The 19,624-nt window shown below is 34.4% G+C and overlaps 1 protein-coding gene across 1 annotated transcript in view; it reads left to right on the plus strand.

The window, feature by feature from the left end:
- The first annotated feature begins 345 nt into the window (after positions 1-345).
- NUP107 (nucleoporin 107kDa) overlaps positions 346-19,624 on the plus strand; it is a 63,287-nt gene continuing 44,008 nt past the window's right edge. Inside the window, exons 1-9 of the mRNA XM_008578789.1 lie at positions 346-431; positions 926-1,012; positions 1,654-1,769; positions 4,676-4,820; positions 9,344-9,447; positions 12,080-12,207; positions 12,945-12,993; positions 17,196-17,267; positions 17,747-17,835. Coding sequence (XP_008577011.1) covers positions 356-431; positions 926-1,012; positions 1,654-1,769; positions 4,676-4,820; positions 9,344-9,447; positions 12,080-12,207; positions 12,945-12,993; positions 17,196-17,267; positions 17,747-17,835 — 866 coding nt within the window. The 5' untranslated portion in view covers positions 346-355. The remainder of the gene's footprint in view (positions 432-925; positions 1,013-1,653; positions 1,770-4,675; positions 4,821-9,343; positions 9,448-12,079; positions 12,208-12,944; positions 12,994-17,195; positions 17,268-17,746; positions 17,836-19,624) is intronic.

The following is a 19,624-nucleotide window of genomic DNA, read 5'->3' on the forward strand; positions in this document are numbered from 1 at the left end:
CAACAGGAGAAAGAAGATTTACCTTCATGAGGCAGTTACCTAAAACAGTGTTAAAATAATAGATTCCAAGTGTTGAAATAATTCCCTAGGAGCAAATAACATAGTAAGTGCTAGAAAGTCAAAGAAGACTTTTTGCAAGTAATATAGGAGTGGGATTGTGAGGGATAAGCAGGATTTGGATCTGGGAGTGCTTTCCTGGCAATAATATCTAAGACTTGGCCACTAGAGTGACCTATATCTTGACTGACTCAGGGTCTTTTGCTTCAGTCATGATGATTAAGTTCTTTGCAAATGCTACATTCTCATTTCATTTACATGAACTTGATTATACTATTTTAGGAGTGGCTTTGGAGAGATGTCATCCCCTGTGATCCGGGAGGCAGAGGTGACACGGACTGCACGGAAACAGAGTGCTCAAAAAAGAGTTTTAAGTATCCTTTGCATTTTAAGCATCATAAAATTGCACCATGTTTGGAATCAGTGATACAGAATTTTCTTTTTATGAGTGGTATTAAACATTAGTTATAACAAAATGCTGTAGAGATTAGTTTGTATCACTCCACAGATATATTATTTGGTAAACATAATGCTGAAATTCAGTGAAATTAAGATTTATGTTTCCCTGAAAACAGGATGTTTCATTTTACTGCTGTCATATTGTGGTTAGCTTCTGCTGAGATAGATTTTTTTAAAATTTGAAATCTGACTGAGAACTCTTAGTTCAATGTGTGGTTACCTAAGACTGACATCAGAGAGTTTAAATGGCAGAGGGAAGTATTTACTCACTCATTGCATAGAAAAAATGGTATCCATAAAATACCTTGTTTTTGAAAAATGTATCACAAATTTTTGCAGTAAAAATATGGTTAATTCTAACTTTAATAATCTCTTTTCTACACGGAAAACTTTTCTTAACTTCCTACAGTTCAGGCATCCCAAGATGAAAATTTTGGTAATATTACACCAAGAAACCAGGTTATCCCTCGAACTCCCAGCTCATTTCGACAGGCTTGTAAGATTTTTTCTTTTAAATCATTTAATAATAACAATAATTATAACAGCTAACATTGTACACACAATAAATGTATTTGGTTGCAATAATAATAATTAAGCACAAATAGTAATGATAGAAGTTATTTGTTGAACTCTTACCATTAGCAAGTCACTCTACATAAATACACAATAACTGTGACAGATATTGTTGTCTCTATTTTACCAAAACTGAAAGTGAGACTTAGAGAAGCTAATTAATATGGATAATAAGTATGTAAATAATGAAACTAGGATTCAAACAGTGGTCTGTTTAACCCAAAGCCATTGACCTCTATACTATACTGCCTCAGTATGCTTTATAGCCTTAGAATATGAAGAATCCATTGACTCATTAGTGTCTTTTTTAACTGCTCAGTTATGTTATAATGAAAGTGTCTGTATTTGCAGGAGAATTTTTCCCGATAAGCTTAGTAGTATCAAAAGCTCAAATTTAGAAAAAATAAGTTAAATCTTTGTATCAAGGAATTTTTAAAATTTATTGTATTTATTTGGTTAGATTCTAAACAATTGAAAACTGAAAAATTATTTATTTATTGTTGGATCGCTTGCTTTGTTTTGATGATCAATGCTCATGCACCTTGGGTTCTTTTTACCGACTAGTTACTCCACAGAACCGAAGCTTACTAAGGCAGCCAGATGTTTCCTGCATTTTTGGAACAGGAGGGCGGTCTCCCCGGCTTACACAGTCTTCAGGGATCTTGGGAAATCTGTCTATGGTATGTAGAAAAATAAGGCTGGAAATGTCTCCCTTTTAATGAAAGTATGATATTCAGCTTAAAAGTCTTTTAACGAAAATTGAAGTAATATTCATTGTAAAAGTAACTTATGTAATGGGGATTGAAATAATTGGTTGGGCATTCAAAAAACTGAAAACATTAAGCATCTCATGTCACAGGTAGAAACTGTGACACTAGCAACATTTAAATGCAGATAAAATGTTTTCATCTGGCAGTTTGCTGATCAGAAGAAATACAGTCTGTGATTGGTTGCTGATGGCTGTAAAAGCTGAGCCCTGTTTTGAAGCATTTCTCTTGCAGGAAGCCAAGGGGGATAGATGAATGGCATAAGGAAGAGAGACAATGCATTAAAGGGGATAAAAGAAAATTTTGAAGAAGTAGATGAGATGCTTTTTAGGAATCGCTATGGTTCAGTATTGAAAATAATAGAAGAAATGTTATATAAGCTATGGCAGAATGACTTCACCTAGGTGTTAAAAGTACCCTATAGAGAAGGAAAGAATTGTCTGAGAAGAGGGAAACAGAAGAGTTTAGTTGGAGTAGAGTATTATACCACATTTAATTCCAAAAACGTGATAAAAGTGATTCCTCTATCTTTGCCTCTGTGTTTGTTTTAAAAGGCACAGACTTTTATGCGCACATTATATTGTCTAAATTAGGTGTTTTTGAAGGATAATTTTGCGTGTTAAACACCTCCTAATAGAAGAAATGTTATATAAGCTATGGCAGAATGACTTCACCTAGGTGTTAAAAGTACCCCATAGAGAAGGAAAGAATTGTCTGAGAAGAGGGAAACAGAAGAGTTTAGTTGGAGTAGAGTATTATACCACATTTAATTCCAAAAATGTGATAAAAGTGATTCCTCTATCTTTGCCTCTGTGTTTGTTTTAAAAGGCACAGACTTTTATGCGCACATTATACTGTCTAAATTAGGTGTTTTTGAAGGATAATTTTGCGTGTTAAACACCTCTTTGTTGTAAAAGGTTAAGATGATCTCTAAAATTTATTATAGTCTTATAGATTTTTAGAGTGTTAATATCTAACGATGACCTACTCATTGAATAATTTTACTCTGCTTCTGAAACTGGTTTATTTTGGCAATGTGTATCTTGTTCTACTTAAAAACTTGAGTGAACAACTGGCTGCCTCTGAGTTTAAGCAAAAGAAAATGGATTTTATTATTGCACTGCTTCAGAACTGCAAGATTGATAGTAAAATTGTTGCTTTCTTAAAGGCCAGAACAGAGAAAATATGCATTGATTATTATAAAATTACTTTGTAGTCAGAGGTATTTTTCTGATTTCTTTTGCCAATTAAATTTTTAAAATTTTTAAGTTTTCTTTTTTTTTTTTTTTGGTGGCTGGCCAGTACAGGGATCAAACCCCAGACCTTAGGGTTATCAGTATCACACTCTAACCAACTTCAGCTAACCAGCCAGACCTCTTTTGCCAATTTTAATATCAGCCATGTGAGGTGGTCTTAGATATAATTGCCCTAACAGAGGTGAAATTATTCACTGTGTTAATATATTTACCATATGTCTGCTACCAAGATTTTCAGTTTGATCCTTGTACTGATGGTAAGTACTCAGAATGAAGAGAATTGGTAGTAATTACTGTCCAGTAGCTTGCAGGTAAGCTGTTCTCAACCCGTAGTTATTACCTCATGAATACATAGGGTCCACACACCTATCTTTAGCTTTTACCTTGAGGAAACTGATTAAAAGATAACATTTTTATTGTTGCTCATGCCTGGATTTTAAATAAAGGTGAATTAAAAATTTTTTTTATTATGGGTACTTTCAAACATGTCCAAAACTAGAATAGTAGAGTAAGCCCCCATGATCCCATTGCCCAGCTTCAACAGTTATCAACATTTGGCTGATTTTGTTTCATCTACATCACGTGCACTTCCCCTGCATTACCTTAGAACTCCCAGATATCATTTCATTTCATCTATAAATACTTCAGTACGTATCTCTGAGACATAATTACATAAGTACAATACTATTAACACATGTAACCAACACACAGAGTAATTTCTTTATCATTTCAAATACCTATTTTATATATATTTATTATAATATATATTTCATTAAGTGTTGAGTTATGCTAGATTTTTAAAATTTTGTTTGTTTAGCAGTGTTTTTTTGTTGTTGGTTTTTAGTGGATAGCTGGTAAGGGGATCCAAACCCTTGACCATGGTGTTATCCACACCATGCTCTAATCAAGTGAGCTAACTGGCTAACTGGCAAGTTAGTTTCTTTAAGTCAGAATCCAAACAAGATCAACACATTGCATTTGCTTGGTGTGTCTCTTAAGTCATTTAATCTGTAAGTTCCTCACTTATCCTTTTTTTCATTGCCATTCATTTGTTGAAGAAACTGGGTCATTCGTCCTATATAATTTCCCAAAGGTAGAAAAATTGAGGTGAATTTACTAAGGTAGGGCTTCATTTTGCCTATTAGTATCAGCTCAAATTTTACAAAATGTGAACATTTTATAAAACGTTATTGGCTTTTTTTAAAAGTATGGAGTAGTAAAAAGAAAACAATAAAAATAATAATAATTTTCTTAACAAAATAACCACTATGGCTGTATTTTATTTTATTTTATTTATTTTATTTTATTATTTTATTTTATTTTATTTATCGGTGGCTGGCCACTATGGTACTGTGGCTATCTTTAAAAAACATATGCATAAGTCTCGTTTGCTTATTTATTTATTTATTTATTAGGTGGCTGGCCAGTATGGGGATCTAAGCCCTTGACCTTGGTGTTATAACATATACATTAGGTTTTAAAAAATACCGAATAAGGTTTAAAAGAATTTAAATCTTAATGACAATAGCTCTATTACTTTTCTGTATCTTTCTTTTTTTTAAGGTAATTAATCTGGATGATAGTAACTGGGCAGCTGCATTCTCATCCCAGCGTTCAGGGCTCTTCACAAACATGGAGCCCCATAATGTAACAGAAGATGTATCTCTCAGTGCTGTTATGTTACGTGAGGATGATCCTGGAGAAGCAGGTAAAATGGAGCTGAGCTTTGAGACAGAGTAGCTTTTCACTTTACTAAGATCAAGGAAATGATCTCCTTTTGTCCCTGAATGCCATTATAATATATCTTTTTCTTGGGGGTTGGCTTAAGCAATAGAAAATTATTTTCTCATACTTCTGGAGGCTGGAAGTCCAACATAAAGGTATTAGCAAGGTTGATTTCTTCTGAGGCCTCTCTCCTTTGCTTGTAGATGGCAATCTTCCTTCCTTCTTTCTTCCTTCTGTCTATAATATATTTTTAACTAAGCTAATTAGTTATGGTCACAGCTACGCTAATGATGCAGTGTCTCTGGAAGGTTGAGAACCTCACCTTAGTTCTCAGTCAGAGCAGCACCTTGCCGTTTTATCTTTTAGTGTAAATAGCAGCCTTTTAGGTTATTAGACTACGCTAATGATGCAGTGTCTCTGGAAGGTTGAGAACCTCACCTTAGTTCTCAGTCAGAGCACCACCTTGCCGTTTTATCTTTTAGTGTAAATAGCAGCCTTTTAGGTTATTAGAAAGGTCTCATATTTTTATTCTTTTCTTATTTGTGCCGTTGAAAGGGCATCTCTTTTTCTTTAGGTTTAGTTTTTAATCTAACATTGTTGACATGTTTTGTTTTGGCCTGGACACTGATATTGTTATTTCAGATAGTATTGTGACCTTGCTAGTTTCTGATTGGCTATCACCATTACCCTTTAGAAAAGAAATTTGTGTACCTACATATTATTATTACATAGGTTCTTCGTCATTTTATCATCATCATAAGCTAACATATGAGTACTAGTCAGTAGGCTTACCACTATGTAAGCATTAACTCATGTAGTCCTTACCATGATCCATTAAATGGTTGCAATACTTATTCCCTTTTTAGAGGAAAGGAAACTGCTTCTCAAAGAGGTTAACTTTCTTAAGATCACCTGGCTAGGAAATAATGGCCCCAGGATTTGAAACTAAGCAATTCCAGAGCCTTGCTTTTTTTTTTTTTCCTTTTTGTCTTTTTTCGTGTCCGGCAACGGATCGCAACCCTCAGTGTTGCACCCGTACCGGACCGGGACTGGCAACGGGATCACAACCCTCAGTGTTGCTCCCACACCTCGCTCAGCCAGTGAGCAGGAACCGGTCTGTATGTGGGATCCAAACCCTCGGCGGGAGCGCCACCGCACTCCCAAGCAGCGCACTGTAGCAGTGCGCCACCGGGCCGGCCCTGGAGCCTTGCTTTTAAGACACTTGGGTAACCACTACTTTTCTGTACTATCTGCCAAATAATACATACTCAAATATTGAGTGACTCGAAAATATTTTCTACTTAACCTATAGAACACAAAAGTTCCATTTTAATGGCAGGAACTTAAATATTATACAGCATTATAGTACAGTGTATCTATTTTTCCTGATCGGAACATATCATTTAATATCTGTTACAACTTTCTCAGCTGCTTTGTTATGGAGTGCTTAAATATAATTCAGATATTTTAAATTTTGGCTCAGGTTTTTGTAGTAAGTGTTTATACAGAAAAGACTGATAACTAGTACATCTTTGAGATCTTAAAAGATTTAGAGATAACATAAGAAAAAATAGGTAATTTGGACTATGATATGGATAGAATTGTGTCCTCCAAGTTTTTTGTATTAGGAGCTTGCTTCCCCACTCTCACTGTTAAGAGAGGGGGAAATCCTATTATGGTAATTGAAAGATGGGGCCTTGAAGTGGTGATTAGATTCTGAGGACCATGCCCTAATGACTGGATTAATAATGGTGGTCATGGGCATAGTTTTGAGGGCTTTAAAAGGAGAGCATGTGAGAGCCTCTCTCTGCTCCACCGTTCTCACTATGTGAGACCCTGCATCACCAAAGTCACCACCAAAGAAGTTTTTTACCATAAGTGTTCCCTGGACTTTGGACTTTCCAGCCTCTGAAACTATAAGCAATAAATTTTGTTTTCTTATAAATTACCTAGTACCAGGTGTTTTTTTGTTTTGTTTTTCCCTTTTTGTCTTTTTTACTGACCGGTAACGGGATCGCAACCCTCGTGTTACGCCTGCACCGGGGACCGGCAACGGGATCGCAACCCTCGGTGTTGCGCCCGCACCGCGCTCAGCCAGTGAGCGGGAACTGGTCTCCACATGGGATCCAAACCCTCGGCGGGAGCGCCGCCACACTCCCAAGTGGCGCACTCTCCAGTGCGCCACCGGGCCAGCCCCAGGTGTTTTTTTGTTTTGTTTTTCCCTTTTTGTCTTTTTTACTGACCGGTAACGGGATCGCAACCCTCGGTGTTGCGCCCGCACCGCGCTCAGCCAGTGAGCGGGAACTGGTCTCCACATGGGATCCAAACCCTCGGCGGGAGCGCCGCCACACTCCCAAGTGGCGCCCCCTCCCGGGCGCCCCCCGGCCCGCCCCCGGGGGTTTTTTTTTTTTTTTTTAAAGATGACCGGTAAGGGGATCTTAACCCTTGACTTGGTGCTGTCAGCACCACGCTCACCCAGTGAGCCAACCGGCCATCCCTATGTGGGATCCGAACCCGTGGCCTTGGTGTTATCAGCACCGCACTCTCCCGAGTGAGCCACAGGGCCGGCCCATGGCCCCAGGTGTTTTGATATAAGCAGCAGAAACGGACTCATGCGGACTACATAAAAATTTTATTTTATTTAAAAAATTTTTTTTGGTGGCTGGCCAGTACAGGGTACATAAAAATTTTAAACTTCTCTGCATCAAAGGATACAATCTACAGAGTGAAAAGGCAACCCATGGACTGGGAGAAAATATTTTCAAATCATATATCTGATATCCAAAATATATAAAGAACTCCTACAACTCAACAACGAAAAATCAACCCAATTAAAAAATGGGCAAAAGACTTGAATAGACAAAAAAGATATACAAATGACCGATAAACATATGAAGAGATACTAAGTATCACTAATAGGGAAATACAAATCAAAACTACAGTGAGATACCACCTTATATCCATTAGGATGGCTACTATAAAAAAACAAAAACAAACAAAAAAAGCAAAAACAGAAAACAAAAACAAAAAATACGTGTCGATAGTGATGCGGAGAAATTGAAATGCTTGTGCACTATTGGTGGGAATGTAAAATGGTGTAGTCACTATGGAAAACAACTTGGCAGTTCCTCAAAAAATTAAAAATAAAATTACCATATGATTCAGCAATTCCACCTCTGCGTATATACCCAAAAGAACAGAAAGTAGGGTCTCAAAGAGATATTTGTATACCCATGTTCATAGCATTATTCACAGTATCCAAAAGATGAAGGCAAGCCAAATGTCCATTGATGGATGAATGGAAAAACAAAATTGGTCTATCCATACAATGGGATATTATTCAGCCAAAAAGGAAGGACATTCTGACACATGCTACAACATAGATGAACCTTAAGGACATTGTGCTGAGTGAAATAACCAATCACAAAAGGACAAATGCTGTACGATTCAACTTAAATTGACATACCTAGAGTAGTTAAACTTATAGAGAGAGAAAGTAGAATGATGGTTGCCAGGGGCTGAGGGAAGTGAGGAATGGGGAGTTATTGTATAACAGGTACAAAATTTCAGTTTTGCAAAATGAAAAGAGTTCTGTGGAAGGACGGTGGTGATGGTAGCACGATAATGTGAATGTACTTGGTGCTACTGAACTATGTACTTAAAAATGGTTAAGATGATACATTTTATGTTACGTGTATTTTACCCATTAAAACGTTTTAGAAAATATGGTAGGGCAACCTTGCGTCCCCTTGTCCCTGGCCACTTTTAAAGGACAAATCCCATAATTGGAAGTGAGAAAGATATGTATAGAACTGACTAATGGATTGCCCAGAGTTCCTTTAGGATAGAATACAGGACCTGAGGGCCCAAGATCCAGGAAAGGGTGAGATTGGACAGGAGTCTTTGGGGCAGGCCTGCCACAAGACTCAAGTCTAGGTAGCCTGAGGAGACTTGGTCATTGGGAAAGATGGCTGCTGAGATGAAAGTCAGAAGAAGTAGCCCAAGTGCTCCAGGCCTAACTTGAAGTTTGGCCCTGGCTGTGGGATTGAAGGACAAACTACCCCCTTGCTGGACTGGCAGTCCTGGAAGTCTGTCACCGTGCGTCTCCTGGTTGGGTTATTAGCCTTGTGTTTCACTGTGACTAATTCATTATGACATTTGGAAATTACTGAAAATGTAAGGAAGGAGGAAAAATTAACCATAATCCTTTGACTCAGAGACAGCCTCCGTCAGTACTTCAACATATTTCCTTTTTTTACATTGAGATTAAACTTTATGTACTATGTAGTATGTGGTATTTTCATTTTAACAATATAATAATTGCATCTTTTAAATAAAGCTTTGTAAACATCATAAAAAAATGTGTGTATGTATGTGTTTATATATACATTGTAGTGAATAAAGAAAAGATTTGTAGCTATGTTTTTAAGTTTTCAAACAAACATAATTACCCAGAAGTATGTAACTTAATTTTTCTTTGTTCCTTTTCTGTTTCATGTGTTCTAGCAACCATGAGTATGTTTTCTGATTTCCTGCAATCTTTTTTGAAGCATTCTTCAACTACAGTTTTTGACCTTGTGGAAGAGTATGAAAACATTTGTGGTAGTCAGGTAAGCTAATTTCATTCCATCATTGGTCAGACTTCAGAGATTTTAGTTTTTTTGAACAGCATTAACCTGCGAATTTCCATGCTGTGTTTAAAGGAGATGTCTTAGGGGTACGGTGGCAGGAGTGATGGTGAGGTCAGCCAGAGCATCTGTGCTTTTTTCCTACTAAGGGTCCATACAAGATTTCTTGGGTATATAATCAACTGTGTTACAATCAAAAAAAATTTTTTTAAATAAAGTCACTGCTCATCAGAAAAGAAGAAAAAATAAGTTTCTCTGGGAGACAAAAGGATTCTGCTGCTTTAAAAATGGAAAGTCCAAGGGCTGGCTTATTAGCTCAGTTGGTTGGAGCATGGAGCTAATAACACCAAAGCCCAGGATTCAATCCCCATACTACCAGCCACCAGAACAAAAAACAAAACTAAAAATGGAAAATCCAAAATATTCAAAGAACTCTTTAAAACTGAACAATAAGAAACAACCCAATTAAAAAATGGACAAAAGATGGGAACAGGCACCTCACCAAAGAAGATACACAGATGGCAATTGAGCATATGAAACAATGTTCCATATCATATGTTGATAGGGAATTGTTAATTAAAACAATGAGATACTACTATGTACCTATTAGAATGCCGAACATCCAAAACACTGACTACCAAACACTGGAGAGAATGTGGACAACAGGAACTCTTATTCATTGCTGGTGGGAATGTAAAATGGTATCGCCCCTTTGAAAGACAATTTGGTGGTTTCTTACAAAACTAAACATATTTTTACCATGTGATCCAGTAATCACACTCCTTGGTATTTACCCAAATGAGTTGAAAACTTATGTCCACACAAAAAACCTGCACACAGATGTTTATAGCAGCTTTATTCATAAAAACTTGAAAGCAATCAAGACGTCCATCAGTAGTTTCATGAATAAACTGTGGTATATCAGACAATGGAATAGTATTCAGTGCTAAGAAGAAATGAGCTGTCAAGCCATGAAGAGACATGGAAAGAATCTGAAATATGTATTGCTAAGTGAAAGAAGCCAATCTGAAAAGGCTACGTCCTGTGTAATACCAACTACATGACATTCTGGAAAAGTCGAAACTATGGAGACAGTGAAAAGATCTGTGGTTGCCAGGAGTTAGTAGGGAGGGAGAGATGAATAGGTGGAGCACTGAGAATTTTTAGGTCAGTGAAACTTTTGTATGATGCTATAATAGTGGCTACATGTCATTGTACATTTGTCAAAACCCATGGAATGTGCACCACCAAGAATGAATCCTAATGTAAACTGTGGACTTTGGATGATAATGATGTGTCAGTGTAGGTTCATGGATTATAACAGATGTACCCCTCTAATGCGAGATATTGATAGTGAGGGAGTGAGGGAGGCTGCGTATGTGTGGGGGTAGGGTATTTGGGTGCTCTGTGCTTTCTGCTTAATTTTGCTGTGAACCTAAAACTGTCCTAAAAAATAGTCTGTTTTTTAAAAAGGGCTTCAAAAAACTTACATTCAATGATATTTTTTAAAAAGGGCTTCAAAAAACTTACATTCAATGATAATTGAAATAGTAATAGCCAACATTTTTTGAGCATCTAATATTGTTAAAATAATCAATCTGAATCATTCTGTTTTAAAAGCAGTAGCTTCACTAAAAACAAAAGCAATAATAATCACTTAGTGAATCATTAGAGTCGGAATTCCAATTGAGGGCTGGCCGGTTAGCTCACTTGGGAGAGTGTGGTGCTGTTAACACCAAGGTCAAGGGTTTAGATTCCTGTACTGGCCAGCTGCCAAAAAAAAAAGAATTTCAATTGAGAATTTAATAAATGAATGTGAAGTAGAGATAGCACTTTTATTAAATGCTGGTCTTAAGACAGTAGTAACATTATTTTGTGAATACTTTTTAAAGGGTTGGAAAACCCATTGTGATTATTCATTTTCTGAATGAGAACAATCTTGTTTCCTAATTCCCCTCTATAAATAAGGAGGTACTATTCAGAATGTTTGAAAAAGATTTCCTTTATCCTCAGTCCTTTACTCTCCTGATGAATATTTAGTGTGTATTTCTGGGGAGAACATTCATACCTTTCGTTAGATTTTCACACGTGCCTCGGCCCCAAAAAGGATTAAAACCACTATTCTGGAACATGGAGGTACTTTGGTGAAGTTTTGTTTAGAAATGACAATGTGTGGGTTCCAGTCTTAGGAAAATATTCTTATTTGTTACATGGCATAAATTTTTAAATGTAATTTAAAGATATCTCTTTAAATTTTTATTGCTACTATGTTGGTTCATGTTAGATTTTGTCAGGTATAGGTTTATGTAACTTATCTTCTGAGTAGATGCATAGGGAGAAAAGAATGTACCCATGGCTGCTGTGGTTGAATATGAAATCTGGAGTATGTTAAACTCTTACTCGTATACTCATATAAATGCACCTTGCCCCAAAGTAAAGCCATTTCTAGTGAGAATATTACATTGCATTCAATTGAGAAACATGTAATAGGAAGGAAAAATTTATAATATAAATGTATGTATATATAAAAAATATTTTAGTACTCTAATGCAAAGTTATTATTGACTCAACAGTTGTAGAAATTAACCTCTTTACATCTATGTTCATAATTCAGGTGAATATACTGAGTAAAATAGTGAGCCGAGCAACACCTGGACTTCAAAAATTTTCAAAAACAGCCAGCATGCTCTGGCTTCTTCAACAGGAGATGGTCACATGGAGGCTGCTGGCTTCCTTGTATAGGTAAAGTTGTATAGAACTCATAAATGAAATAAACATAAGGTACCAAACCAAAAGGCAAGTTAATTTAAAAATTAGAGTAGGATGTGCTTGGAAATAGGTTTTGCTCTTTTTTAACTTTTTAGTTTCTTTGCTTTTGTGATTATCAGCTGACCGTAAGGATTTTGCTATTTTTGATGCTTATCGTTTCTGATACCTTAGTTGTCAGGAGTGGGTTATACGGGAAGAGGGGGATATCAGGTCATAAAGCTGGTATGTATAAAGATTTAAGGAAAGTGCTTAAAATAGTGTAGTACTTAGGAGAGGATAAATTAAGAAAAAGAACTGAAAGGTAGACTTTATGTAATATGGAAGTTTGAAAGAAGTTAACGAAATTTTCATTTTCTCAGATGCTCAGTAGTTTCAGCACTCATTCTGTTGCTTTCTCATCCTGATGAGAAAATACTGAAAGAAGGTTTTATTCTCTTATTTTTGCCATATGAAAATGTTATATGAAAGAGGTGTATGCATTAGTAGGTAGCCATTAAAGACTTTTTGCAGTGTGTATTTTTAGGTCAGTATCAGATTCAGCAGGCATTTACTACTTGTATCTTATGTTTAAAGTGTGGTGGCTAATTTAATTGGAAACATTTGTTAATGCTGGATGGAATACGGGTTTGTGCATGCATATAGCTTAAAAGGTGAGTTCATACATCCATGTGAAATAAGGCCTTTTCATTTTGTGTTATTTTTCCCCCCAGAGACAGAATACAGTCTGCAGTAGAAGAGGAAAATATGTTTGCAGTTACTGTAAGTTTTGTATTAATTTTTTTCTTTATAAATGCTTAAAAGTTAAAATGTTTTTTACGAATAGGATTTGATTTTCAACTCTCCATCTTGAGTTTCTCTTTTTTAATTTTTTTTGGTGGCTGGTCAGTATGGGGATCCAAATTGATTTTCTTCATTTTACAAATTTTACAAGTAAATAAAAGATACAATGTCGTAAAATAATCAAATATTGATTTACATTAAAAGTCCTTTTTTATCCCATTGACTATTCAGTGTAACAATTTGGTATGTATCCTACCAGACATTTTTCTATGCACCTTTATACACACACACACACAGTTTGTTTAACATACAATATTATTTTATTTATACATTATACTGAGAACTTTTTTTATTCATTAATGTTTTAGAGTTTTTTAATGTCAATTCATATAGGTTTACCATATTTTTGCATAGTATGTTAGAGTATATATGTACTGTAATTTTTCAGACTCTGCTGGACATATTTAGGTTGTTTCTAGTATTTTTGTTGTAGCAATCAATAATGTAGTGAACATTCTTCTTCATTCTTGTGTATGAGTGCAAGTATTTCCTATATTTCTGGAAGTGAAATTGTTGGGCCAAAGATTGATAGAGGTTGTTGTATGCCTTCCTGATAGACTATACCAGTTTATGCTCTCGCTAATAGTGTATGAAAATGTTTATTACTGTCATATGGAATATTATCAATCCTTTTATTTTGCCAGTTGTGGGAAGGTGTCTCATTGTTTTAATATGCATATCCTTGATCACTGGTGAGATGGAGTATTTTTTCATTCTTTTATCCATTCGTATTTGTCATATGAACTCTATATTCATATCCTTTGCTTACTTTCCTATTGTTTTCTTATTCTTTTCCTTATACATGTTAATGATATTCTCCTTTCTGTCACTTGTCTTTCACCTTCGTTTATGGGATCTTTTCCATTTCTATCTGATCATATCTATCATGTTTTCCTTTAGCATTCTTTATCTTATGTCTTGCTAAGGAAGGCCTTTCCTACCTATTTTTAAAATATTCCTCAATTTTTTTTCCTGAATTTAAGTCTCATTTTAAGTGAAGAGGTTACATAATAGGCTCTTGAATTCACCTGGAGTAAGTTTGTCTCTAAAGTAAGCAAGAGATTTAACTTTTTTTTAAATGAATATTCATTTATCCCAACACCACTTACCAAATGGGCCACCCTTTCTTTATTGATTTGATTTACCTTTATAATATACTGTTTTAGTGCATTTCTGTTGCTTACATCAGAATACCTGAAACTGGGTAACTTACAAAGAAATGAAATTATTTCTTATAGTTTCATAGGCTTGGAAGTCCAAAGTCCAGGGAACACATCTGGTGAGGGCCTTCTTCTGTGTGGGACCTCTACACAGTCCCATGGTGACTAGGGTGTCACATGAATAGAATGGGATGAGGAAGAGAGTTAACCTTCTCACTCACTCTCCTTATAAAGCCATCAGAGCCATGCCCATTACTCTGTGAATGGATTAATCCATTCACAAAGGCACAGTCCTCACAATCTAATTACCTCTTCATGGTCCCACCTTTCAAATACCATCATCAGGTTTCCTACCCTCTTAGCACTGTTACAATGGAGGTCAAGTTTCCAATACATGAACTTTCGGGAGACACATTTAATCAATTTCACATACAGATCATATTTATACATGAATGTTTTTTGTTTTATTGATTGATTCATTTGAAAGCCAGTGCTACACAATTGAGTCACTCTCACTCAAAAGTTTTGATATTTGGTACGTCCCCTTTTCCCATTTTTCTTTCCCCCTTCTCCAATTTTTAAATACATTTTTGGCTACTTTTGCACAATTTTTTACCCCAGACAAACTTTACAATTTCCATTTTTTAAAGGTCCTATTAGGATATTTATTGAAGTAATATTGCATTGTTAGTTAATTTGGGGAGAAATGACATCTTTACCATTTTGAACCTCTACATTTTTTCAAATCTTTTATATAGGTCTTCTGCTCTTCTATATAAATTCTATGTGAGTCCTATTGTAAATGGATTCTCTTTCCTCTTATATTTTCTCATTAGTTATTACTGTCAAATGGGAAGTTATTGATTTACGGATAGTGCTCATATTTGACCGTTTTTCTGAACTCTTATTAGCTCTAGTAGATTTTTCTTTTTCTTTTTTTGGTGGCTGACAGGTAAGGGATCTGAACCTGTGACCGTGGTGTTACCAGCAGCACCGTGCTCTAACCAAGTGAGCTAACCAGATGGCCCTCTTAATAGATTTTTCATTTGATTTTATTGAGTTTTCTATGATGGCCATAATTATCTATACAGGTAGTGAGTTTTCCTTAATCCTTTCTAATCTTTATCCCTCATTTCTCTTTTTTTTTGGCAGCTGGCTGGTACATCTCTTTTTTTTTTAATTCTTTATATTTTCTGTCCCTCTTTTTTTTTTTACTTTCTTCATTGCTTTGACAAGAGCACTCCATACATACCGATATTGAGTTATATCGGTAATAGCAGACATTCTTTTCTTGTTCTGAAAAGAATGCTTTTGTTTCATCTTTACAGCTGATGTTTTACTATAGATTCAGGATGTATTTATTCTTCTAAGTTGTGAAGAGTTCGTTGGAATGGGTATTGAAAGCAGTCAAGTGTTTTTAGCTTCTGTAGATATCTGCTTTCACTTATTAATGGAATGGCTTGCAATAATAGTTTTCCTAATGTTGAATTATCCTCAGATAGGATAAACTCTCAGTCATGATATGTTCCTAAATTTACTACTAAATTTTACTAGCTAGCATATTATTTAGGGCTTTCCCAAATGTGTTATTTTTTTAACTTATTCTTATCTAGTTTTGGTATATAGAATTGTGCTAGCTCTCCAGAACAAGCTCAGAGATCTTCCATCATTTCTTTGTGCTCCATTTGAAGGACATAGGAATTTCCTGTTCTTTGAAGGCTTGGTAAAAATATCCTTGTAAAACCATCAACACCAGATGCCTTTTGGAGGTTTATTACTTTTTATTTTCTAATTTTAAAAGTAATTCATGTTTGAAGACTATATAATCAAAAAAGGAGAAAATTTTTTTTATAGTAAGTAATTTCAACTGTCTGTTAATGTACATATCTGTTAATCTGCTTTTTCACCTAAAATATTTTAAAATATTTTTTCAATCTTTAAATTTATTTATCCCACATTCATTTTACTTTACTTCATTCCACCAAAGTAACATGCACATCTAGGAAGACTATCTTATATTTGGCTATTTATTGAGTTCACTTATTAGTTTTAGTAGTTTTCCATTGATTGTCTTTGTTTTTCTACGTAGGCAATCCTAATATCTACAAATAGTTTTGACTTTGACTCTTTTTCCATACTTACTACTACTTAGTTCTTTTTCTGGTTTTATTATGTTAGCTAGAATTTTCAAAGTAAAGTTGAGTAATAGCAGATTCTTATTCTTTTTGTGTTGTGGATTTTAAAGAGTATGTCTCACTTTATAGTTAGTTATATTATTTTCTAGAGGTATCATTTAGATAGTCTCTTACATTAGTGAAGTAGTCTTCTATTTCTAATTTATGAAGATATTTTTATCAAGTGACATTTTGGCATCTGTCGAGAAGTTCATGTAGCTTTTCTCCTTTAGCCCATGAATAAAATGGATTAATTAATAAGTTTGACTCATGCTTGAACTAGTTACAATATATTATATTGCTTAGTATTACTTACCAATATTTATCATCAAGTTGTCTTTTAAAGTCAGTCTTTAAAGTCTTGGATTGCTCTTAGGTTTTATTACTTATCAACTTCTGTTGTGTTGAAGGAAAAGACTTTAAAGTTTTTAAATGTTTATTTTCTAATATGTTACATGACTGCATCCAGCCTTTTATTACAACTTTTTTGTTTGTTTCATTTTATTTTGTGTTTATTTTTCCCTAAAACATTATGTCTGAATTCTCAGAAATAGAATTTTAAAATTCCAAGTCTAAAGAATTAAAATATCAGGTGAGAGCAGCTGCAAATTGATCTAGCAGTTGGAAATTTATTTATAGATATTTTTCAAAGATGAATATACAGATTTACTATGTGGTAGAATGTTTATATATGAGTGATTAAATGTACTTACATATCTGTTAAAATAATATTCTTAGAGAATCTCCTTTTTCTTTCTTTCCATTCTTTAAATAACTTTAATAATAGGCTCTGAATGCCAGTGAGAAAACAGTTGTGGAAGCATTATTTCAGAGAGATTCGCTTGTCCGGCAAAGTCAGGTATGACTAGAATTTTTAAATATTTCTTTACGAAACATGGAGAAAAGGTCAATGACATACAAAGTACTGAAGTTTTTTAATTTAAAACTTTAAAAAATTTTTTCTACTTGATTTTTTTATTTGTAATTGAAAGGAATTAGAAATCTTGTTCTATTTTTAAATAATAGCCCTAGTATTTCGAGGAATAGCCTGTTAAAAACTGCATTGTTTCTATGAAAGATTTCATTCTTTTGCCATAATATTTAGTTATCTTAACAAAGTTAAAATAATGGTAACACTAATAGATTCTGTAGTTAGTGCTAATATATATATATATATATATATATTTTTTTTTTTTTTTTTTTTCCCCCCTTTTTTGTGTTTTTTAAAAATTTAAAAAAAAAAAAAAAAATTTTTTTTTTTTTTTTTAAATTTTTAAAAAACACAAAAAAGGGGGGAAAAAAAAAAAAAAAATTTTTTTTTTTTTTTTTCTTTCCTAGCTGGTGGTAGATTGGTTAGAGAGTATTGCCAAAGATGAGATTGGAGAATTTTCTGATAATATTGAGTTTTATGCAAAATCAGTATATTGGTAAGTCACTAGGCTTTTATTCTTAAAATTACTTAATGTTGATTTTGTCTATTCATCTTTCAATAAATATTCAGTTTTTACTTTGTTCAGTTTTATTTTGTTCGTTCTGCCCAGCCTTTATGGAATTTATAATTATTTACAAAAGTTAGATAGCAACTAAACAAGTATATATTATTAGGTATTAAGAGCTTTGGGGAAAAAAAATGAATCAGTTAATGGATAGAGGATGATAGGAGGTACTACTTTGAGTAGAAGAGGTGGTCAAGGAAGGCCTCTCTAAGGAAGTAACAGGTAGTAAGAGGCTTTTAAGAAATAAAGGAAGGCAAGCCATTCAAAAAGCTGAGAGATAAGTGTTCTGAGCACAAACAGAAGCTGCAAAGACCCTGAGAAGGTAAAGTATTTGCACAAAATTGTCTATAGCAACACAGCCAGGAAAAGGATGGTAAGAAATGAGATTGGACAGAGCTAGATCATATAGGACTTCTACAGGCAAGCCATAGTAAGGGTTTTGGACTTTATTCTAAATACGATGGGAACCTTTTTTTTTTTTTTTTTTTAAAGATGACTGGTAAGATGATCTTAACCCTTGACTTGGTGTTATCAGCACCACACTCTCCCAAGTGAGCCACGGGCCGGCCCTGGAAACTTGAGAATAATAGAATGAGGTGGTCCAATTCATGTTTTCAAATAATCACCTTGATGCTTTTTATTAATAACCATAATTTGTTTATCAAGAAGATACTTCTGCCATGTTTCTAGCTACTTGATTTTGTTTTTTAAATTTATGTTCTTTAAATCCTTTAATACTGCTAAATTATTATAGGCCCTTAAAGCCAGAAAGCACCCCTAGGTTAAAGGGACAGTTTATTTTAAGATTTGAAAAAGTTCAGATTGCATTTTAATTTGATAACATTATGTACAAAGTTTATAAGTCAATTACTATGTCTTTTCTCTGCTTAACTAGGAAATTTGTGCTATTCAATGTTGTTAAAAATTAAATCTTGAGTAGTTGTAATTTTTTCTGAAAGGCAGAGAAATTTTCTTTTTCAAAAAAAATTATTTTTGAAGTTAAAATGCTCAAGTTTCCTTGCTGATCAATGAAACAGAATAGAGAAACCCCAAATACACACACACTGCTATGATCATTTGGTTTTTAACAAAGGCAACAAAGCAGTCCAGTGGGGAATGGAATGTCTTTTTTTTTTTTTGTACAGAAAAACGGTATCTATGTTAAAAATAGATTAACCATTGACACCATCACACCCTCTCATCATACCCAACAATTAATTCATACCCAAGTATTAGGATGATAGTTCTAAATATAAAAGCTAAAAACCATTAAGCTTTTAGAGGAAAACCTAGGAAGATATCCTTATAACTTGGGGATAGGCAAATGTTTCTTAGGTCACAGAATGCAGTAATCAGTAAAAAATTGATTTGACTTCATCAAAATTAACTTCTCATTAAAAAGCATCATTAAGAAAATGAGGGCAAGCACAGACTGGAAGAAACATAGAACTACAACTCAATAATAAAAAGATAACCCCTTTGGACAACAGATATCTCAAAAGCAGATAGGTGAATGACCAATAAGGACATGAAAAAGTGTTCAACATTATTAGTCATCTTAGCTCAAATGCACTTCTGTATTAAGGATTTTTACATGTGTTTTCTGGGTTTGTAATCTTATCTTACTTTGACTTGATTTGATTTTTTAAAATAGACCTATTAGGGCTGGCCTGTGGCTCACTTGGGAGAGTGTGGTGCTGATAACACCAAGGCCACGGGT

This window comes from Galeopterus variegatus, unplaced genomic scaffold (genome assembly GCF_000696425.1).
Source record: "Galeopterus variegatus unplaced genomic scaffold, G_variegatus-3.0.2 Scaffold1757, whole genome shotgun sequence".
Taxonomy (NCBI): domain Eukaryota; kingdom Metazoa; phylum Chordata; class Mammalia; order Dermoptera; family Cynocephalidae; genus Galeopterus; species Galeopterus variegatus.